The sequence below is a fragment of the Puma concolor genome, unplaced genomic scaffold (assembly GCF_028749965.1).
Source record: "Puma concolor isolate L17-30 unplaced genomic scaffold, mPumCon1.1.hap2 unalloc_scaffold_34, whole genome shotgun sequence".
NCBI classification, from domain to species: Eukaryota; Metazoa; Chordata; class Mammalia; order Carnivora; family Felidae; genus Puma; species Puma concolor.
This window is the reverse complement of record NW_028240241.1, coordinates 201,111-219,167: the sequence shown is the minus strand read 5'-3', so window position 1 is coordinate 219,167 and position 18,057 is coordinate 201,111. Positions and strand designations below refer to the sequence as shown.

Genomic DNA, 18,057 nt, shown 5'->3' with positions numbered 1-18,057 from the left:
CTCCTTAGCAGTTAATACATCCAGTCAGGCTTTACTCGAGTCTGAGAGACCAGGAAGCCTTACATATCTCTGCTCTGATCCATGACCTTGATATTTCTCTCTTGAGGAGCTGCCTTTTAACAAACTGTTTAGCATATTTTTGTTATCAGGGGAGGGGAATGCGTCACTGTAGACCCTAAGAAATGGTGACAATCTCACAGAAGGACTAGGTCCAGGAGTATTACAGTATTCGGGGAAGGCTTTGTGAAGAAAGATGAACTCGAGTTGGCTTTTGAAGGCTCATGGGACTTCCACCAGCAGAGTGAAATAAAGGAATTTCAAGTGGGCAAAGTCACCAACAAAAGTAGGAATGGGCATGGTCTGACTAGGGGATGGTGGGGGGCTGCTTTGGCTGAAATGGAGGGTTGCCATGACAGATGGCAATATATATATATGTATATATATATATATATATACATATATATATATATATACATATACATATATATATAATAAGCATATGTATATTTGAATAAATATATTGAATATATATTCAATTCATACATAATTGAATAAAAGGTAAACAGGCAAGCTCCAGGAATAGGCAACTGTAATTATGACAAGCTTTGAGTAGCCTGATGCAGGATTTTAGCTGCAGGGTTTTAACTGAACCTGTCTACACAATGCCTTGCGAAGTGGAGGAGAGAGCTGTAGGTACATCTAATTAATCAACAAGATGACACTTTTATCTCTAAGCCATGCCCTTTCTTCCGAGATGACTGATAGCTCCATGAAGGTGAAGACTATTTCTCTCTCACCATTTTAGCCAACGAGGAAAGAAATCAGTGGTAGGAGGAGGATGACTGGTGAGTGCATCGAATCGACATAATTTTTTTGAGTTGAAGAAATTTTACTATCGTGTCAACTGTGGCCTTCTTAGACCTAATGTCTCAGAACAAGCTAATGGCTTGTTATCTTGGTTACAATCCACAGATGTCTCCCGGCAGTGGGGTTCCTTTTAAAATCCCTGGAATATACTTTGCAATGAAAGGACAAAGCCTATCTCCTTCCTCCAGACTGAAGAGGGATATCAGGTCGTGATAGGTGGGAAAGTGGCTTTGATTTTCAGTTTGTGGGTTCTGAATCTATTATAAAGAAGGAATATAGTCTGGGAATCTGAATTAATTGTTGTCCTTACCTCAATGAGACAGAAAACTATGATCAAAATCATCACTACTACAGTCACAGATATTGCCAAGATGAGTTTGTTGTTATAGCCATAGCCTGGAACTTCTTTTGTGAGCTAAAAAAAGGGAAAGAACAATGTTTTTAGAAAACAGAGATAGGATGAAAGTTAACTATTCTTTAACGACTCTAAAACCCCATTCTTTCCGATGAATCGCTTATAGGTTCTTAAGGAATATACCAAATCTAATGTGATATGTAATCTTAATCATTAGCATTTTCTTCAAGAATTTATGTATCTTGTATGTTAGGTCCTCTTTTTGTCTACTCTGGGAACAGCGGCACTGTTTCCTGAATGAGCAAAGTGGCAGATCATTGCCTTAGGCAAAATTATGTGGCCAAGACAAGACCCGGACTAGGAGCCCCTGGTCCTTGTGCTTGGGTCCATGTCCTAAACCACCTAAATGTCGAGACCCCACATTTTGGGATTTATCCTCACCTCCCTTGACTCCTGCCCTCTCTGTTCACTCTGGACTTCTGTGCTCTCACTGATATAGTTCTCATTTTCCCATTGGTCCGTATCCCACTCTGCCTTGGACACCTTTACTTCTTGCTGCTCGCTGAGAAGCTTCATCAGGAGGCCTGTTCTGGAGATGAGCTTGGCACAGGCCAGCTGCATGTGGGTCTCGGAGCAGTCCATTTTCAAAGTCCGGATAACATGAGAAATGAGGCTTCTCACGTCATTGTTGGGGATGAGGGACTGTAGCTGCTGGTTTAACGGAATTTCAAACAGATCACCTTTGACACAGTGAAGCCTGTGGCTTTTGGGGGCAAGCCAGTGCCCGCATTGTGGTATTCCCATTGTGTATCATTGGTTTGTTTAACGGTCGGCATAGAGTTGTCTGCAGTAACAGTAGAATTAGCAGTGGAAAGATTCTTACGGTTTGTGAATTCAGGGAGGGTTTGTGCTGGCACAGTAGTGTTTCCTGTAGAAATATTTTCGTCAGAAACATTTTGGGCAGTAGCGTTCTCTGCAGTAGTGTTTTCTCTGTAAGTTCCTGAAGGAGCAAATAATTCTGGAAAAGGATTTTTCTGAGGACTCAGTTCTCCCGGAGATGAAAAATCCTCTCGTGAAGGGGAATTTATGAGGCTCCTGACTGCAGAGGATGGAGGCCTCTTTGCAAGCAGCTGTCTATTACTGAGTGAACTTTCCTTTCTGGACTTTCGATTCAGTTTGGCCTAGGGTGTTCTGTGGACCACATGGGAGCGACTTTTATGAAAGCGGTGTGTTTTTCTGGGGTGTGAGGCTGGCCCGAAAGCCTTCATATTTCTAACTCTAGCATTTGCATCTTCTAAAACAAAAACGCTGTACATGAAGTCTTTTGATTTTTTTTTTTCACGTCAGGTGGGGATTTTGGAGCGGGGGTGGCAGAAGGCCTGCCCAAAGAGTATTGCTTCAGGAAAGAAGAGACCGCTGCCTTGTGCTCCTCTACGAACGAAGGCTCTGTATTGAAGGAGCTTCCCATTAATTTGCTGGGCCTGTGCGCCACGTGAAGCTCCCCTGGGGATGGTCTCCTGAGCCTTCTTTCCTTGGCCATGTTCTCCACAGACGGCTGGGCGTTCTGTTTCCTCTGGATGTTCTGACGTCTCAGTTCTTTTAAGTGCCTTTTCCGTATGCCCTTTGGGCCCTTGATGACCTTGTTCACTCTCAGGAACTTTTTCCCCACACTCTCAACCTCGTCTAGGCTCTTCTCCTGCGGTTGGGCAGTTTCCAATTTCTTTGGAAAGATTTGACATTTAAACTTGGGACCTAATCACTTAGATTCCACCTACACCTGCCTAAATAACCCAGAAAGCCGCCAGAGGATTAGCAGAACGGAGTCTCCGGAGCCAAGCGCAGATGAGAGGCCCACAGAAGAGGGGCCCCTCCTGAAGTGGATCACCTAAGGAGAAGCGAGCTAAGCCTGCCCCTCCTGCCCACCCCAGCTAATACGCCTACCCACCCCAGCTAATACGCCAGATCCCCAGCATCACAAGCCTGGCAGTGTGCAAGTAGCCCAGATGGGCCACGCCACCCTACAGTGAATCCCGCCCCTAGGAGAGGAGAAGAGAAGGCACACACCAGTCTGACTGTGGCCCCAGCGGTGGGCTGGGGGCAGACATCAGGTCGGACTGCGGCCCCGCCCACCAACTCCAGTTATACACCACAGCACAGGGGAAGCGCCCTGCAGGTCCTCACCACTCCAGGGACTACCCAAAATGACCAAGCGGAAGAATTCCCCTCAGAAGCATCTCCAGGAAATAACAACAGCTAATGAACTGATCAAAAAGGATTTAAATAATATAACAGAAAGTGAATTTAGAATAATAGTCATAAAATTAATCGCTGGGCTTGCAAACAGTATGGAGGACAGCAGAGAATCTCTTGCTACAGAGATCAAGGGACTAAGGAACAGTCACGAGGAGCTGAAAAGCGCTTTAAACGAAATGCAAAACAAAATGGAAACGACGACAGCTCGGATTGAAGAGGCAGAGGAGAGAATAGGTGAACTAGAGGATAAAGTTATGGAAAAAGAGGAAGCTGAGAGAAAGAGAGATAAAAAAATCCAGGAGTATGAGGGGAAAATTAGAGAACTGAGCGATACACTAAAAAGAAATAATATACGCATAATTGGTATCCCAGAGGAGGAAGAGAGAGGGAAAGGTGCTGAAGGGGTACTTGAAGAAATTATAACTGAGAACTTCCATGAACTGGGGAAGGAAAAAGGCATTGAAATCCAAGAGGCACAGAGAACTCCCTTCAGACGTAACTTGAATCGATCTTCTGCACGACATATCATAGTGAAACTGGCAAAATACAAGGATAAAGAGAAAATTCTGAAAGCAGCAAGGGATAAACGTGCCCTCACATATAAAGGGAGACCTATAAGACTCGTGACTGATCTCTCTTTTGAAACTTGGCAGGCCAGAAAGAATTGGCACGAGATCTTCAGTGTGCTAAACAGAAAAAGTATGCAGCCGAGAATCCTTTATCCAGCAAGTCTGTCATTTAGAATAGAAGGAGAGATAAAGGTCTTCCCAAACAAACAAAAACTGAAGGAATTTGTCACCACTAAACCAGCCCTACAAGAGATCCTAAGGGGGACCCTGTGAGACAAAGTACCAGAGACATCGCTACAAGCATAAAACATACAGACATCACAATGACTCTAAACCCGTATCTTTCTATAATAACACTGAATGTAAATGGATTAAATGCGCCAACCAAAAGACATAGGGTATCAGAATGGATAAAAAAACAAGACCCATCTATTTGCTGTCTACAAGAGACTCATTTTAGACCTGAGGACACCTTTAGATTGAGAGTGAGGGGATGGAGAACTATTTATCATGCTACTGGAAGCCAAAAGAAAGCTGGAGTAGCCATACTTGTATCAGACAAACTAGACTTTAAATTAAAGGCTGTAACAAGAGATGAAGAAGGGCATTATATAATAATTACAGGGTCTATCCATCAGGAAGAGCTAACAATTATAAATGTCTATGCGCCGAATACCGGAGCCCCCAAATATATAAAACAATTACTCATAAACATAAGCAACCTTATTGATAAGAATGTGGTAATTGCAGGGAACTTTAACACTCCACTTACAGAAATGGATAGATCATCTAGACACATGGTCAGTAAAGAAACAAGGGCCCTGAATGAGACATTGGATCAGATGGACTTGACAGATATATTTAGAACTCTGCATCCCAAAGCAACAGAATATACTTTCTTCTCGAGTGCACATGCAACATTCTCCAAGATAGATCATATACTGGGTCACAAAACAGCCCTTCATAAGTTTACAAGAATTGAAATTATACCATGCATACTTTCAGACCACAATGCTATGAAGCTTGAAATCAACCACAGGAAAAAGTCTGGAAAACCTCCAAAAGCATGGAGGTTAAAGAACACCCTACTAAAGAATGTGTGGGTCAGCCAGGCAATTAGAGAAGAAAGTAAAAAATATATGGAAACAAGCGAAAATGAAAATACAACAATCCAAACGCTTTGGGACGCAGCGAAGGCAGTCCTGAGAGGAAAATACATTGCAATCCAGGCCTATCTCAAGAAACAAGAAAAATCCCAAATACATAATCTAACAGCACACCTAAAGGAAATAGAAGCAGAACAGCAAAGGCAGCCTAAACCCAGCAGAAGAAGAGAAATAATAAAGATCAGAGCAGAAATAAACAATAGAGAGTCTAAAAAAACTGTAGAGCAGATCAACGAAACCAAGAGTTGGTTTTTTGAAAAAATAAACAAAATTGACAAACCTCTAGCCAGGCTTCTCAAAAAGAAAAGGGAGATGACCCAAATAGATAAAATCATGAATGAAAATGGAATTATTACAACCAATCCCTCAGAGATACAAACAATTATCAGGGAATACTATGAAAAATTATATGCCAACAAATTGGGCAACCTGGAAGAAATGGACAAATTCCTAAACACCCACACTCTTCCAAAACTCAATCAGGAGGAAATAGAAAGCTTGAACAGACCCATAACCAGCAAAGAAATTGAATCGGTTATCAAAAATCTCCCAACAAATAAGAGTCCAGGACCAGATGGCTTCCCAGGGGAGTTCTACCAGACGTTTAAAGCAGAGATAATACCTATCCTTCTCAAGCTATTCCAAAAAATAGAAGGGGAAGGAAAACTTCCAGACTCATTCTATGAAGCCAGTATTACTTTGATTCCTAAACCAGACAGAGACCCAGTAAAAAAAGAGAACTACAGGCCAATATCCCTGATGAATATGGATGCAAAAATTCTCAATAAGATACTGGCAAATCGAATTCAACGGCATATAAAAAGAATTATTCACCATGACCAAGTGGGATTCATTCCTGGGGTGCAGGGCTGGTTCAACACTCGCAAATCAATCAACGTGATACATCACATTAACAAAAAAAAAAAAAGAGAAGAACCATATGATCCTGTCAATCGATGCAGAAAAGGCCTTTGACAAAATCCAGCACCCTTTTTTAATAAAAACCCTTGAGACAGTCGGGATGGAAGGAACATACTTAAAGATCATAAAAGCCATTTATGAAAAGCCCACAGCTAACATCATCCTCAACGGGGAAAAACTAGAGCTTTTTCCCTGAGATCAGGAACACGACAGGGATGCCCACTCTCACCGCTGTTGTTTAACATAGTGCTGGAAGTTCTAGCATCAGCAATCAGACAACAAAAGGAAATCAAAGGCATCAAAATTGGCAAAGATGAAGTCAAGCTTTCGCTTTTTGCAGATGACATGATATTATACATGGAAAATCCGATAGACTCCACCAAAGTCTGCTAGAACTGATACATGAATTCAGCAAAGTTGCAGGATACAAAATCAATGTACAGAAATCAGTTGCATTCTTATACACTAACAATGAAGCAACAGAGAGACAAATAAAGAAACTGATCCCATTCACAATTGCAGCAAGAAGCATAAAATACCTAGGAATAAATCTAACCAAAGATGTAAAAGATCTGCATGCTGAAAACTATAGGAAACTTATGAAGGTAATTGAAGATTTAAAGAAATGGAAAGACATTCCCTGCTCATGGATTGGAAGAATAAATATTGTCAAAATGTCCATACTACCCAAAGCTATCTACACATTCAATGCAATCCCAATCAAAATTGCACCAGCATTCTTCTCGAAACTAGAACAAGCAATCCTAAAATTCATATGGAACCACAAAAGGCCCCGAATAGCCAAAGTAATTTTGAAGAAGAAGACCAAAGCAGGAGGCACCACAATCCCAGACTTTAGCCTCTACTACAAAGCTGTCATCATCAAGACAGCATGGTATTGGCACAAAAACAGACACATAGACCAATGGAATAGAATAGAAACCCCAGAACTAGACCCACAAACGTATGGCCAACTCATCTTTGACAAAGCAGGAAAGAACATCCAATGGAAAAAAGACAGTCTCTTTAACAAATGGTGCTGGGAGAACTGGACAGCAACATGCAGAAGAATGAAACTAGACCACTTTCTCACACCATTCACAAAAATAAACTTAAAATGGATAAAGGACCTGAATGGGAGACAGGAAACCATCAAAACCTTAGAGGAGAAAGCAGGAAAAGACCTCTCTGACCTCAGCCGTAGCAATCTCTTACTCGACACATCCCCAAAGGCAAGGGAATTAAAAGCAAAAGTGAATTACTGGGACCTTATGAAGATAAAACGCTTCTGCACAGCAAAGGAAACAACCAACAAAACTAAAAGGCAACCAACGGAATGGGAAAAGATATTTGCAAATGACATATTGGACAAAGGGCTAGTATCCAAAATCTATAAAGAGCTCACCAAACTCCACACCCGAAAAGCAAATAACCCAGTGAAGAAATGGGCAGAAAACATGAATAGACACTTCTCTAAAGAAGACATCCGGATGGCCAACAGGCACATGAAAAGATGTTCAACGTCGCTCCTTATCAGGGAAATACAAATCAAAACCACACTCAGATATCACCTCACGCCAGTCAGAGTGGTCAAAATGAACAAATCGGGAGACTGTAGATGCTGGAGAGGATGTGGAGAAACGGGAACCCTCTTGCACTGTTGGTGGGAATGCAAATTGGTGCAGCCGCTCTGGAAAGCAGTGTGGAGGTTCCTCAGAAAATTAAAAATAGACCTACCCTATGACCCAGCAATAGCACTGCTAGGAATTTATCCAAGGGATACAGGAGTACTGATGCATAGGGGCACTTGTACCCCAATGTTTATAGCAGCACTCTCAACAATAGCCAAATGATGGAAAGAGCCTAAATGTCCATCAACTGATGAATGGATAAAGAAATTGTGGTTTATATACACAATGGAATACTACGTGGCAATGAGAAAAAATGAAATATGGCCTTTTGTAGCAACGTGGATGGAACTGGAGAGTGTGATGCTAAGTGAAATAAGCCATACAGAGAAAGACAGATACCATATGATTTCACTCTTATGTGGATCCTGAGAAACTTAACAGAAACCCATGGGGGAGGGGAAGGAAAAACAAAAAAAAAGAGGTTAGAGTGGGAGAGAGCCAAAGCATAAGAGACTGTTAAAAACTGAGAACAAACTGAGGGTTGATGGGGGGTGGGAGGGAGGGGAGGGTGGGTGATGGGTATTGAGGAGGGCACCTTTTGGGATGAGCACTGGGTGTTGTATGGAAACCAATTTGACAATAAATTTCATATATTAAAAAAATAAATAAATAAAAAATAAAATATAAAACAAGGTAAAAAATAAACAAAAAATAAACAAAAAACCAAATGAATGAATAAACAACAACAAAAAAGAGAAAACACTTGTAAATATGGAGAACAAACTAGGGATATGGACAAAATGAGTGAAAAGGGTTAAGAGGTACAAACTTGCAGTTATAAAATAAATAAGTCACCAGATGAAAAGTACAGCATAGGGAATATCGTCAATAATACTGTAATATACTTATTGTGGTGAGCATTTCATAATGTATATAAAAGATCACTGTGTTGTACACCTGAAACTAATTTAATATTACATGATCTATATATACTTCAATAAAAGAGATAATTGAGGGGCACCCAGGTGGCTCAGTCAGTTAAGCATCTGACTTCAGCTCAGGTCATGATCTCATAGTCTGTGATTTCAGGCCCCACATCAGGCTCTGTGTCTACAGCTCAGAGCCTGGAGCCTGCTTCAGATTCTGTGTCTCCCTCTCTCTCTGCCCCTCCCCCACTTGCACTCTGTCTCTCTCAAAAATAAAAAATAAAAAAAGATAATTGACTATTTAAACAAAAAAAATAATATGGTGTGCTAAAAGTAAAACGTATGAAAACAATAGCACAAAGGTCAGGAGGGGAACAATGGAAGTACACTATTTATTGTAAGGTTCTTATACTATTCATGAAATCATATCATATCATTTGAAGATAGACTGTGATAAGTTAAACATGAACACTACAAACCATTAAACAGCTACTAAAATAACAAAACCTGAGTTGTAACTATTTATCCCCCCACCAAAAAATAATAAAACGTACTAAATCAACCCAAGAGCAGGAAGAAAAAGAAAAAGAAAAGAAACAAAGAACAGATGGGATACATAGAAAGAGTAGACAGTAGCTTTAAATGTAATCCTATAAATAATTACATTAACTATAAATGGTGCAATCACCTAATTAAAAGATAGAGTTGTCATACTGGATAAAAAAGCAAAAGCCAACTATATGCTGTCTATAAGATTCATCTTCAATACAAAGATATAAGTAGGTTAAAAATATGGAAGAAATTATGCTTTGCTAACACTAATCAAACGAAACCTTGAGTGGCTATATTTACTATAGGACAAAGTCAATTTCAAAGCGAAGATATTACCAGGGATAAATGAGGTTATTCCATTGTGATAGAAATGTCAACTAATAGAAAAGACATAACTTAAAAATTTATGTATCTGATAATAGAACTTCCAAATATATTAAGGAGAATAGGAAAGAGAGACACAAAAGTACACAATTATAGTTGGAGATTTCAATATCCCTCTCTCAATAATTGACAGAAAAAATATATAGAAAATGAGTAATGATACATCAGACTTGAAAAATACTACCAACCTACTTGACCTAGTTGACATTTATAGAATACTCCACACCAAATCAGCAGACTACATATTTTTTTTCAAGTGGGCACATAATATTTATCAAAATAGACCATATTCTCATCTATTACCAGAATTCATTGGCTATAAAACAAGCCTCAATAAATTTAAAAGGATTTCAGTCATCCAACATATTGTTCTGTGACCACAATGGAATTAAATAACAAATTAACAGATCTGTAAAATCTCCAAATATTTAGAAACTAACCAACACACTCCTAAGGAACCCTATTGGTCAAATAAGTCAAAATGGATATTAAAAACGATTTTGTACCGACTGAAACTGAAAACACATGTCAACATGTGGGATGTTGCTCATATAGTATTCATCTTCCCCAGTGTCCACTTTTTTTTTTTAAGTTTTTTTTTTTTTTTTAACGTTTATTTATTATTTTTGGGACAGAGAGAGACAGAGCATGAACGGGGGAGGGGCAGAGAGAGAGGGAGACACAGAATCGGAAACAGGCTCCAGGCTCCGAGCCATCAGCGCAGAGCCCGACGCGGGGCTCAAACTCACGGACCGCGAGATCGTGACCTGGCTGAAGTCGGACGCTTAACCGACTGCGCCACCCAGGCGCCCCCCCCCCCCCCCCCAGTGTCCACTTTGAAGAAACTAGAAAAAGAAAAGGAAATTCATCACTGAGTAAGGAGAGAAAATGGAATGATGAAGATCAAAGCAGAAATTTTTAAAAAGGAAAACAAAAATAGAGAAGTCAGTGTAATGAAAAGGCACTTTTTAGAGAAGATAAGTAAAACTGATAAACTTCTGGCCAGATTTATCAAGAAAAGACAAGAGAAGACACAAATTATCAATATCAAAAATGAGAGGAATGACATCACTACAATTCTACAGATACTAAAAGGATAATAAGGGAACATTATAAAATACTTTATGTCAATAACTTCAAGATGAAATAGATTCCCTGAAAGACATGAACTACTCCAAAAAATAAGTATGTAATTTAAGTAGCACTATTACAAAAATAAAATCTGTAGTTTAACACTTTCTCACAAAGAAAGCTTCAAGCCCACATGGCTTCACTGGTGAATTCTAGCAAACATTTAAGGAAAACATAATGCCAATTCTGCACAAACTGTACTAGAGAATTGAAGAGAGGGGACTACTTCCCAACTCAATTTTAAGGCCAACATTCACCTTATGAAAAATAGATCAAGACATTAGAAGAAAGGATAGATAGAAGATCTCATATACTGCAGGCTGGAATGCAAAATGGTACATCCACTTTAGAAAACAGGTAAGCAGTTTCTTAAACAGTTAAATATACACTTAGCATATGATGTAGCAATCCTGCCATTAGGTATTTTACCCCCTCCCCCCCTCCCCCAATGAAAACATACGCTCATACGAAGACCTGCATGTAAGTGTTTTAAGCAACTTTATTCATAAAGGCCAAAAAGCTAGAAACAACTCAAATGCCCATTAACTGATGAACGCATAAACAAACTGGTATATCCTCACAACTGCAATACTACTCGGCAATAAAAAGGAAATGAACTACTGACATGTGCAAACACATGGATGAGTCTCTGGGGTGCCTGGGTGGCTCAGTCAGATAAGTGACCGACTTTGGCTCAGGCCGTGATCTCATGTTCCGCAGGTTCATGCCCTGTATTGGGCTCTGCGCTGACAGAGCCTGGAGCCTGCTTCGGGTTCTGTGTGTGTCTGTCTCTCTCTCTCTCTCTCTCTCTCTCTCTCTCTCTCTCCCCCTCTCCTGCTTATGCTCTCTGTTTCTCAAAAATAAATAAACGTTAAAAAAGTTAAAAAAACACATGGATGAATCTCAAAAGGATTATGCTGAAAGGAACCAATCACAGAAGACTGCATACTGTATGATTTCATTTATTTATTTTTTTTAATGTTCATTTATTTTTGAGAGAGAGAGAGAGATGGAGGGCAAATGGGGAAGGGGTAGAGAGACAGGGAGACACAGAATCCGAAGCAGGCTCCAGGCTCTGAGCTGTCAGGACAGAGTCCGATGCAGGGCTTGAACTCACGAACCGCGAGATCATGACCTGAGCTGAAGTCGGACGCTTAACTGCCCGAGCCACCCAGGTGCCCCTTGTATGATTTCATTTATAAGACACTGTGGAGAAGGCAAAACTATAGGGACAAAAATTAGGTTGGTGGTTGCCAGGGCTGGTGGTGACAAAAGGGGATTGGCTGCAAAGGCACATAGGGGCCTTTTGGGGTGACAGAAATGGTCTACGTCTCAAATGTGGTGGTGCTTACATAACTACACGTTTGTCAAAACTCATCAAACTGTACGCTTAAAAAGAGTAAATTTTATACCTCAATAAATCTGACTTAAGAAGACAATAAAACAAATCTAAATCAACAACTAAGTGAAAATACACATAAGAAAAATCAACTTACAGTGTTTCCAAATTCAAGGGTCATCATGAGGATGCTCTCAACTGTTGTAAGTGACACCTGTGTTGATCCCATGTCTCTGAAGGAGAAAGCCCAAACATGCGTGATTTGAACCCAAGGATAAAAATTCTGTACCTAAAAAGATACTTAACAACATGTGGTTACTTCAATTCTGGCTTCTTTGTCAAGTCAGCTCAAGAGTTTTCTTGCTATGGACAATAATTTCAGAAAACTCCCAATGAAGACATTTTATGTGCATCATCAAATTAATCACCTTGGTGCTCAACAGTACAATCCTTTTTACTCTTATCCTCATTTTCATTCTCAATTGCATCCACCTCTCTTGATTAGTCTTTTTTTCTTTTAATATACACCTTACTCCACTTTCCACTTTGAGATAAATGGTATTTCTACCTACATCTGCAAGTCCCATGTCTCTTATGTGTTCTTCAATACTATTCCTTCCTCTGCAGGCTATCTTGCCCATATACGTTTTTTCTTTGCTAATAATGCTTATTTCAATAACCGAGTTAAAACTTAAATTAGGACTTTTTCCCAAAACGCAAAATACTTAATCTTTTGATGACAACAAAAAAGATCAGAAATCATCTCATGAGCCATGAGATTGTTGCAATACTTACAAATATTTTAATGCTGGCAACTTAAAAAGATAGGAATCTTCAACAGCTGACAGAGGGTTACGACTGATAATTCTGAAAAATGCAATGGAATTAAAATGATCTGCATTTCCAGTAATGACTACCACGAACGTTTATGTTCATTTTGGGGGTATGGAACTGGAAGGTTAAAACTAATCATTTTCTGCCTTTGCCTATAAATCACCCTTACATTCTGTAAAGCACTCTTCCTTTGGGAACTACCCAGCTCTCTGGACGATAAAGTGGAGAACAGAAAGAGAAAAAAAAATTTTTTTTTTTTTTTTTTTTTTTTTTTTTACGTGGACAGCAAAGCCAAGATATGCCAAAGAACTTTTTGGGCTGAAAACCCTAGAAGTGACTATGCTGGTAGGAAGCCCAGGCTCTGTAGGAAATACTGTTTCTAGTGTCCTCTATAATTCTAGGTGCTTTTCCTTTATCTCTAGAAATGTAAAAAATTCCACAGTTTAAAACACCCGGTTAAAGACAAAAATAGGACCAATTCCTCAGTTTGGGGGCCAAAGACAAAGGGATTAATCTAAGAGGAAATGGTGAAAGCTATACCCCCACCATGTGTATTCTCCTATGACAGCCTTTGTTAGGTGGCATATGATCCCGTTTCCTTATCCATCTCCTGGACTGCCAGCTCCCTGAGGGCAGGGACCATACTCTATTGTCATTTTTGTCCCTGTGCCTGACAGAGTGCTTGTTATTTACTAGTTACTTAGTGAAGGCTTGTTGAATAAATAACATTTTGTCACTGCTTGACACAAGTTTTTATTCCAAAATGCTGAGTAGATTTTCTTCTCAGTTCTTTACAGCAAAAATAAAGTGAAGGAAACAGGAAGAAAGAAAAGAAAATCTGCCTTTAGGTTGACTCTGCTCAAGAATCATCACTGTACTTTTGCAAAATTATAAGGATAATCATCACAACCAATACTATTGAGCTATGGGGCATCTGTGATCAGCATTTCACATTTAAACCTCACAATAACCTTATGTGATAGATACATCATTACCCCATTTTACAAGTGAGGAAACTGAAGTACAGAGAGGTTGTATAATTTGTCCCAGTTTGTCCAGCCAGTCAAGAAGCAGAGATGGAATCTGAACTCAGTTCTGACTCCAAAGCCTGTATTTAAATTGTATGGAAAAAAGGGGGTTTAAAATAGCCGTTACCTTAAACTTAACTTTGAGAGCATTAAATATAGAAACACTTTGCTGAACTTCATCTCTCCATCTGGGAGAGCTTCTCTAAGAATTACATTTTCTATTTTTATTCCTTTCCTCTAATCATCTCCCATGATTAAGTATTTAATTAGCCTGTGATCATTGAGACTTTACAGATTTCATTTCTTATTTTTTTATTCTATTTTTTGAGAGAGAGAGTACAAGAGTATGAGTGAAGGGAGGCAGAGGAAGAGAGAGAGAGAGAATCCCAAGCAGGCTCCATGCCCCGTGCAGAGCCTGACATGGGGCTTGATCCCATGACCGCAAGATCATGACCTGAGCCGAAATCAAGAGTCAGGCAGTTAACTGAGCCACCCAGGTGCCCTGAGACTTTAGAGATTTTAAAGCCCTGTTACAGGTGAATCAGTGAAAATGAGAGAGGAAGGACGTCTGAAAATTCATCCTTCCGTAAAAGCAACAACAACAACAACTAGCAAAAATGGTCAAAATCAACTTTCTCAGAACTTTGGAAATTTTAACCAATGGGCTTGCAGCAACCCGGAGAGCATGTATTAAAGAAAAAATTACTAATTTCTATAAGAACAGTGAGCTCTGTTGTTTTAACTTGTCCTCAACCTCTGCTCTCCATCCTGATGAGAACCTTAAAAATTGCCCACATCCCAGGGGAACAAAATGGAGCTGAAGTTCCTTAAAGCCTCATTCCCAAAGAACAAACTGTCATTGTTTTACCTGTCTAGTGGGGTCCCTAAAAAACTTCACTTGAAAGCCTTGCCCTTGACCTCACTGAGAACTGCACAGTGCTAAAATAGCCTCTTCCCAAGGGGCCTTTTTTGAAAACAATTATAGATAAATGTTTTAATCTGGCAGCTATGTGAGGCAATTGATCACAAGACAAAAAATAGCCTAAACAAAAAGCCTAAAAGGGAAAAGCTGAGAAATGAGATGTCCATAGGGACTTTGAAATGCTCCAACATCTTCCTGGGTAACTAGAAGACCACAAGACATATTCCTGGGAATGTAGAAAAAAAACCTTAGCACTAATAAATGAGTTCAGCAAGGTTACAGGACACAAGATCGATATGTAAAAATTAGCTTTATTTCTATACATCAGCAATGACTATTCCAAAAATGAAATTAAGAAAACAATTCCATGTATAACAGTACTCAAAAGAATAAAATACTTAGGAAAACATTTAACCAAAGAAGTGCAAGAATCACACTAAAAACCACAAAACGTTGTTGAAAGAAATTAAAGAAGATTGAAATAAACGTAAAGATATGCCATGTTCACGGATCAGAAGAAAATATTGTTAAAATGGCACTATACCCCAGATTGAACTGTGGTTTCAGTATAATCCCTATCAAAACCCCAACTGACTTCTTTCCAAATATTGGCAAGCTAATTCTAAAATCTGTATGTCAATTCAAGGGACCGAGAATAGCCCAAAATGATCTTTAAAAAAAAAAAAAAAAAAAGTTTATCTATTCATTTTGAGAGACAGCGAGCATACACACCCGTGCAGAAGAGCAAACATGAGCGAGTGTGAGTGGGGAAAAGTGTGAGCAGGGGAGGGGCAGAGGGAGAAGGAGAGGGAGCATCCCAAGCAGGCTCCATGCTGTCAGTGCAGATGGCAACACGGGGTTCCATCTCACAAACTGTGAGGTCATGACCTGAGCTGAAATCAAGAGCCGGCCACTTAACCAACTGAGCTACCCAGGGGCTCCAAAACGATTTTGACAAAGAACAACCAAATGGGGAGACTCACACGCCCTGGTTTCAAAACCTACTTCAAAACTACAGTAATCACGGTGTGGTACTGGCATAAGAACAGACATGTAAGCTGATGGAACAGAACTGACAGTCCAGGAATAAATCCTCACATTTATGGCCCACTGATTTTCAACAAGGGTGCCAACACCATTCAATGTGGGAAGACTAGTGTTTTCAAATGATGCTGGGACAACCGTATATCCCCATACAAAATAATGGAGTTGGATTCCTACACTTCACACCATATATAAATATTAACTCAAAATGAGTCAAAGACCTAAATGGAAGAGCTCAAGCTATAAAACTCTCAGGAGAGAAATCTTTATGACCTTGGATTTAGGCAACAGTTTCTTAGACATGACACAAAAAGCACAACAAACCAAAGGAAAAATAGGTAAGCTGGACTTTATTTAAAAATAAAAAAACAACCCAAAACTATCATATGTCTGATACAAGTCTAGTATCCAGAATATCCAGAATATATAAAGAACTCTTAAAACTCAGAAAAAGACAAATAATCAAATGTTTAAATGGGTAAAGGATTTGAAGAGACATTTCGCCAAAGAAAATACATGAATGGCCAATAAGCACATGAAAAGATGCTCAATGTCTTAGGTCATTAGGGAAATAGAAATCAAAGCTACAATGAGATACTACTCTACACTCACTAAGATGGCTATGATCGAACAGAGAGACAATGATAAGTGGTAGCAAGATTTGGGGAAACCAGAATCTTCATACATTGGTGGGAATGTAAGATGGTGTAGTCACTGTGGAAAACAGTTTGGCAGTTCCTCAAAAGGGTTAAATATAGAGTTACTACATGACCCAGCAATTCCACTCTTAGGTACGTACCCAAGAGAATTAAAAACATATGACCACACAAAAACTTGTACATGAATACTCATAGCAGCATTATTCATAAGAGCCAAAAAGTCAAAATAATCCAAATGTCCAATAACTCACGAATGGATGAACAAAATGTGATTGGAGCACCTGGGTGGCTCAGTCGGTTAAGCATCTGACTTTGGCTCAGGTCGTCATCTCACAGTTCATGAGTTCGAGCTCTACATCAGGCTCTGTGGTTTTGGATCCTCTGTCCCCCTCTCCCTCTGCCCCTTCCCCGCTTGTGTGTGCGCTCTCTTTCAAAAATAAATAAACATTGAAAAAAGAATGAAGTACTGAAACATGCTACAACCGGATAAATCTTGAAGCCAACAAGCTATGTGAAAGAAACTAGACACACATTTCGATGAAATGTCCAGAATAGGCAAATCCATAGGGGCAGAAGGTAAATTAGTTGTTGCCAGGGGCCTGGGGGGAGGGGAGAATGGGGAGTAAAGGCTGATGGGTATGGTATTTCTTTTGAGGGGGGTGATGACAATGTTCTGGAATTAGCAGTGATTACTGTCTATCAAAGTATACCATTGCACTATATACTTTATAACGTTGCATATTCTATTATGCGGACTATATCTCAATTTGAAAAAAAAAAAAAAAAAAAGAACCACGTTGTGATAAATAGAGAACCAGTTGCCAGAAGATAAACATGTTAGTAGGTGGAGAAAAGGGGAGCGAAGATTCAAACTCTTCCACAACGGAGGTCAGAGGGAGTTAGCGGTGCGGCTGGGAGCCATGCGTTTTTGTTCCTGCCTTGGAAACTCCCCTATTCTTCCTATTCCAGCCCATTCTTCTACGTTTTTTCAGGCCCATTAACATGTCGGGTTTGTGTAACACTAGTTAATATCCAGTCAGACAATGTTATGAAGAGAAAGAACGTGAGTGTCACATGTCTGGTTAAACACAGTTCCTCAACCTTGAGGCTCTGAATGTCCTTTGGCTTTGAAACAATAACAATGGCATTCATACCTACAAGCTTACTGGTGGGCTCTGTGCAAGTAAGCTCTTCCACGTGTGTGTCTTCCCCTGCCCACTGCTCCCCCCCCCACCCCGCGCCCACCCCCGGCTCCCTATTAAGAAAGACTATGAAGAGTTATGCAGCCAAAACAATTTAGTAGTTCGTTATCCTTCCCCCCAACTATCTCAGTGCTCTACCCCCACTGTCCCCCCCTCTTTCCTGGTAGCTCACCCATGGCCTTATACCCATCGGCTCAGTGCTTCCTCTTACCCAGGCAGCCCTCCTGCTGAGATGAATGCCCCGTGTTTATCTGTAGTGAAAGCAAAATACAGG

The 18,057-nt window shown here is 39.9% G+C and overlaps 1 protein-coding gene and 1 long non-coding RNA gene across 9 annotated transcripts in view; both read right to left on the bottom strand.

Annotated features, from left to right (window-relative positions):
* The window catches only part of LOC147571269 (leucine-rich repeat-containing protein 37A2-like), a 62,401-nt gene that overhangs the window by 5,139 nt on the left and 39,205 nt on the right, over positions 1–18,057 (bottom strand). For 7 of the 8 annotated variants that reach the window (XM_086696478.1, XM_086696476.1, XM_086696477.1 and 4 more), the window contains 3 exons: positions 12,890–12,961; positions 12,252–12,327; positions 1,178–1,282 (listed from right to left, as the gene is read on the bottom strand). In XM_086696478.1, the coding sequence (XP_086552604.1) occupies positions 1,178–1,282; positions 12,252–12,327; positions 12,890–12,961 (253 nt within the window). Of the gene's footprint in view, positions 1–1,177; positions 1,283–1,663; positions 3,083–12,251; positions 12,328–12,889; positions 12,962–18,057 lie in introns of those variants that run through there. The other variant, XM_086696471.1, reaches the window with a different exon arrangement.
* Positions 15,170–16,364, bottom strand: LOC147571273 (uncharacterized). The gene is made up of 2 exons (XR_015247536.1): positions 16,061–16,364; positions 15,170–15,433 (listed from the first exon to the last, which is right to left on the bottom strand). It is a non-coding gene; the product is annotated as an uncharacterized LOC147571273 (long non-coding RNA).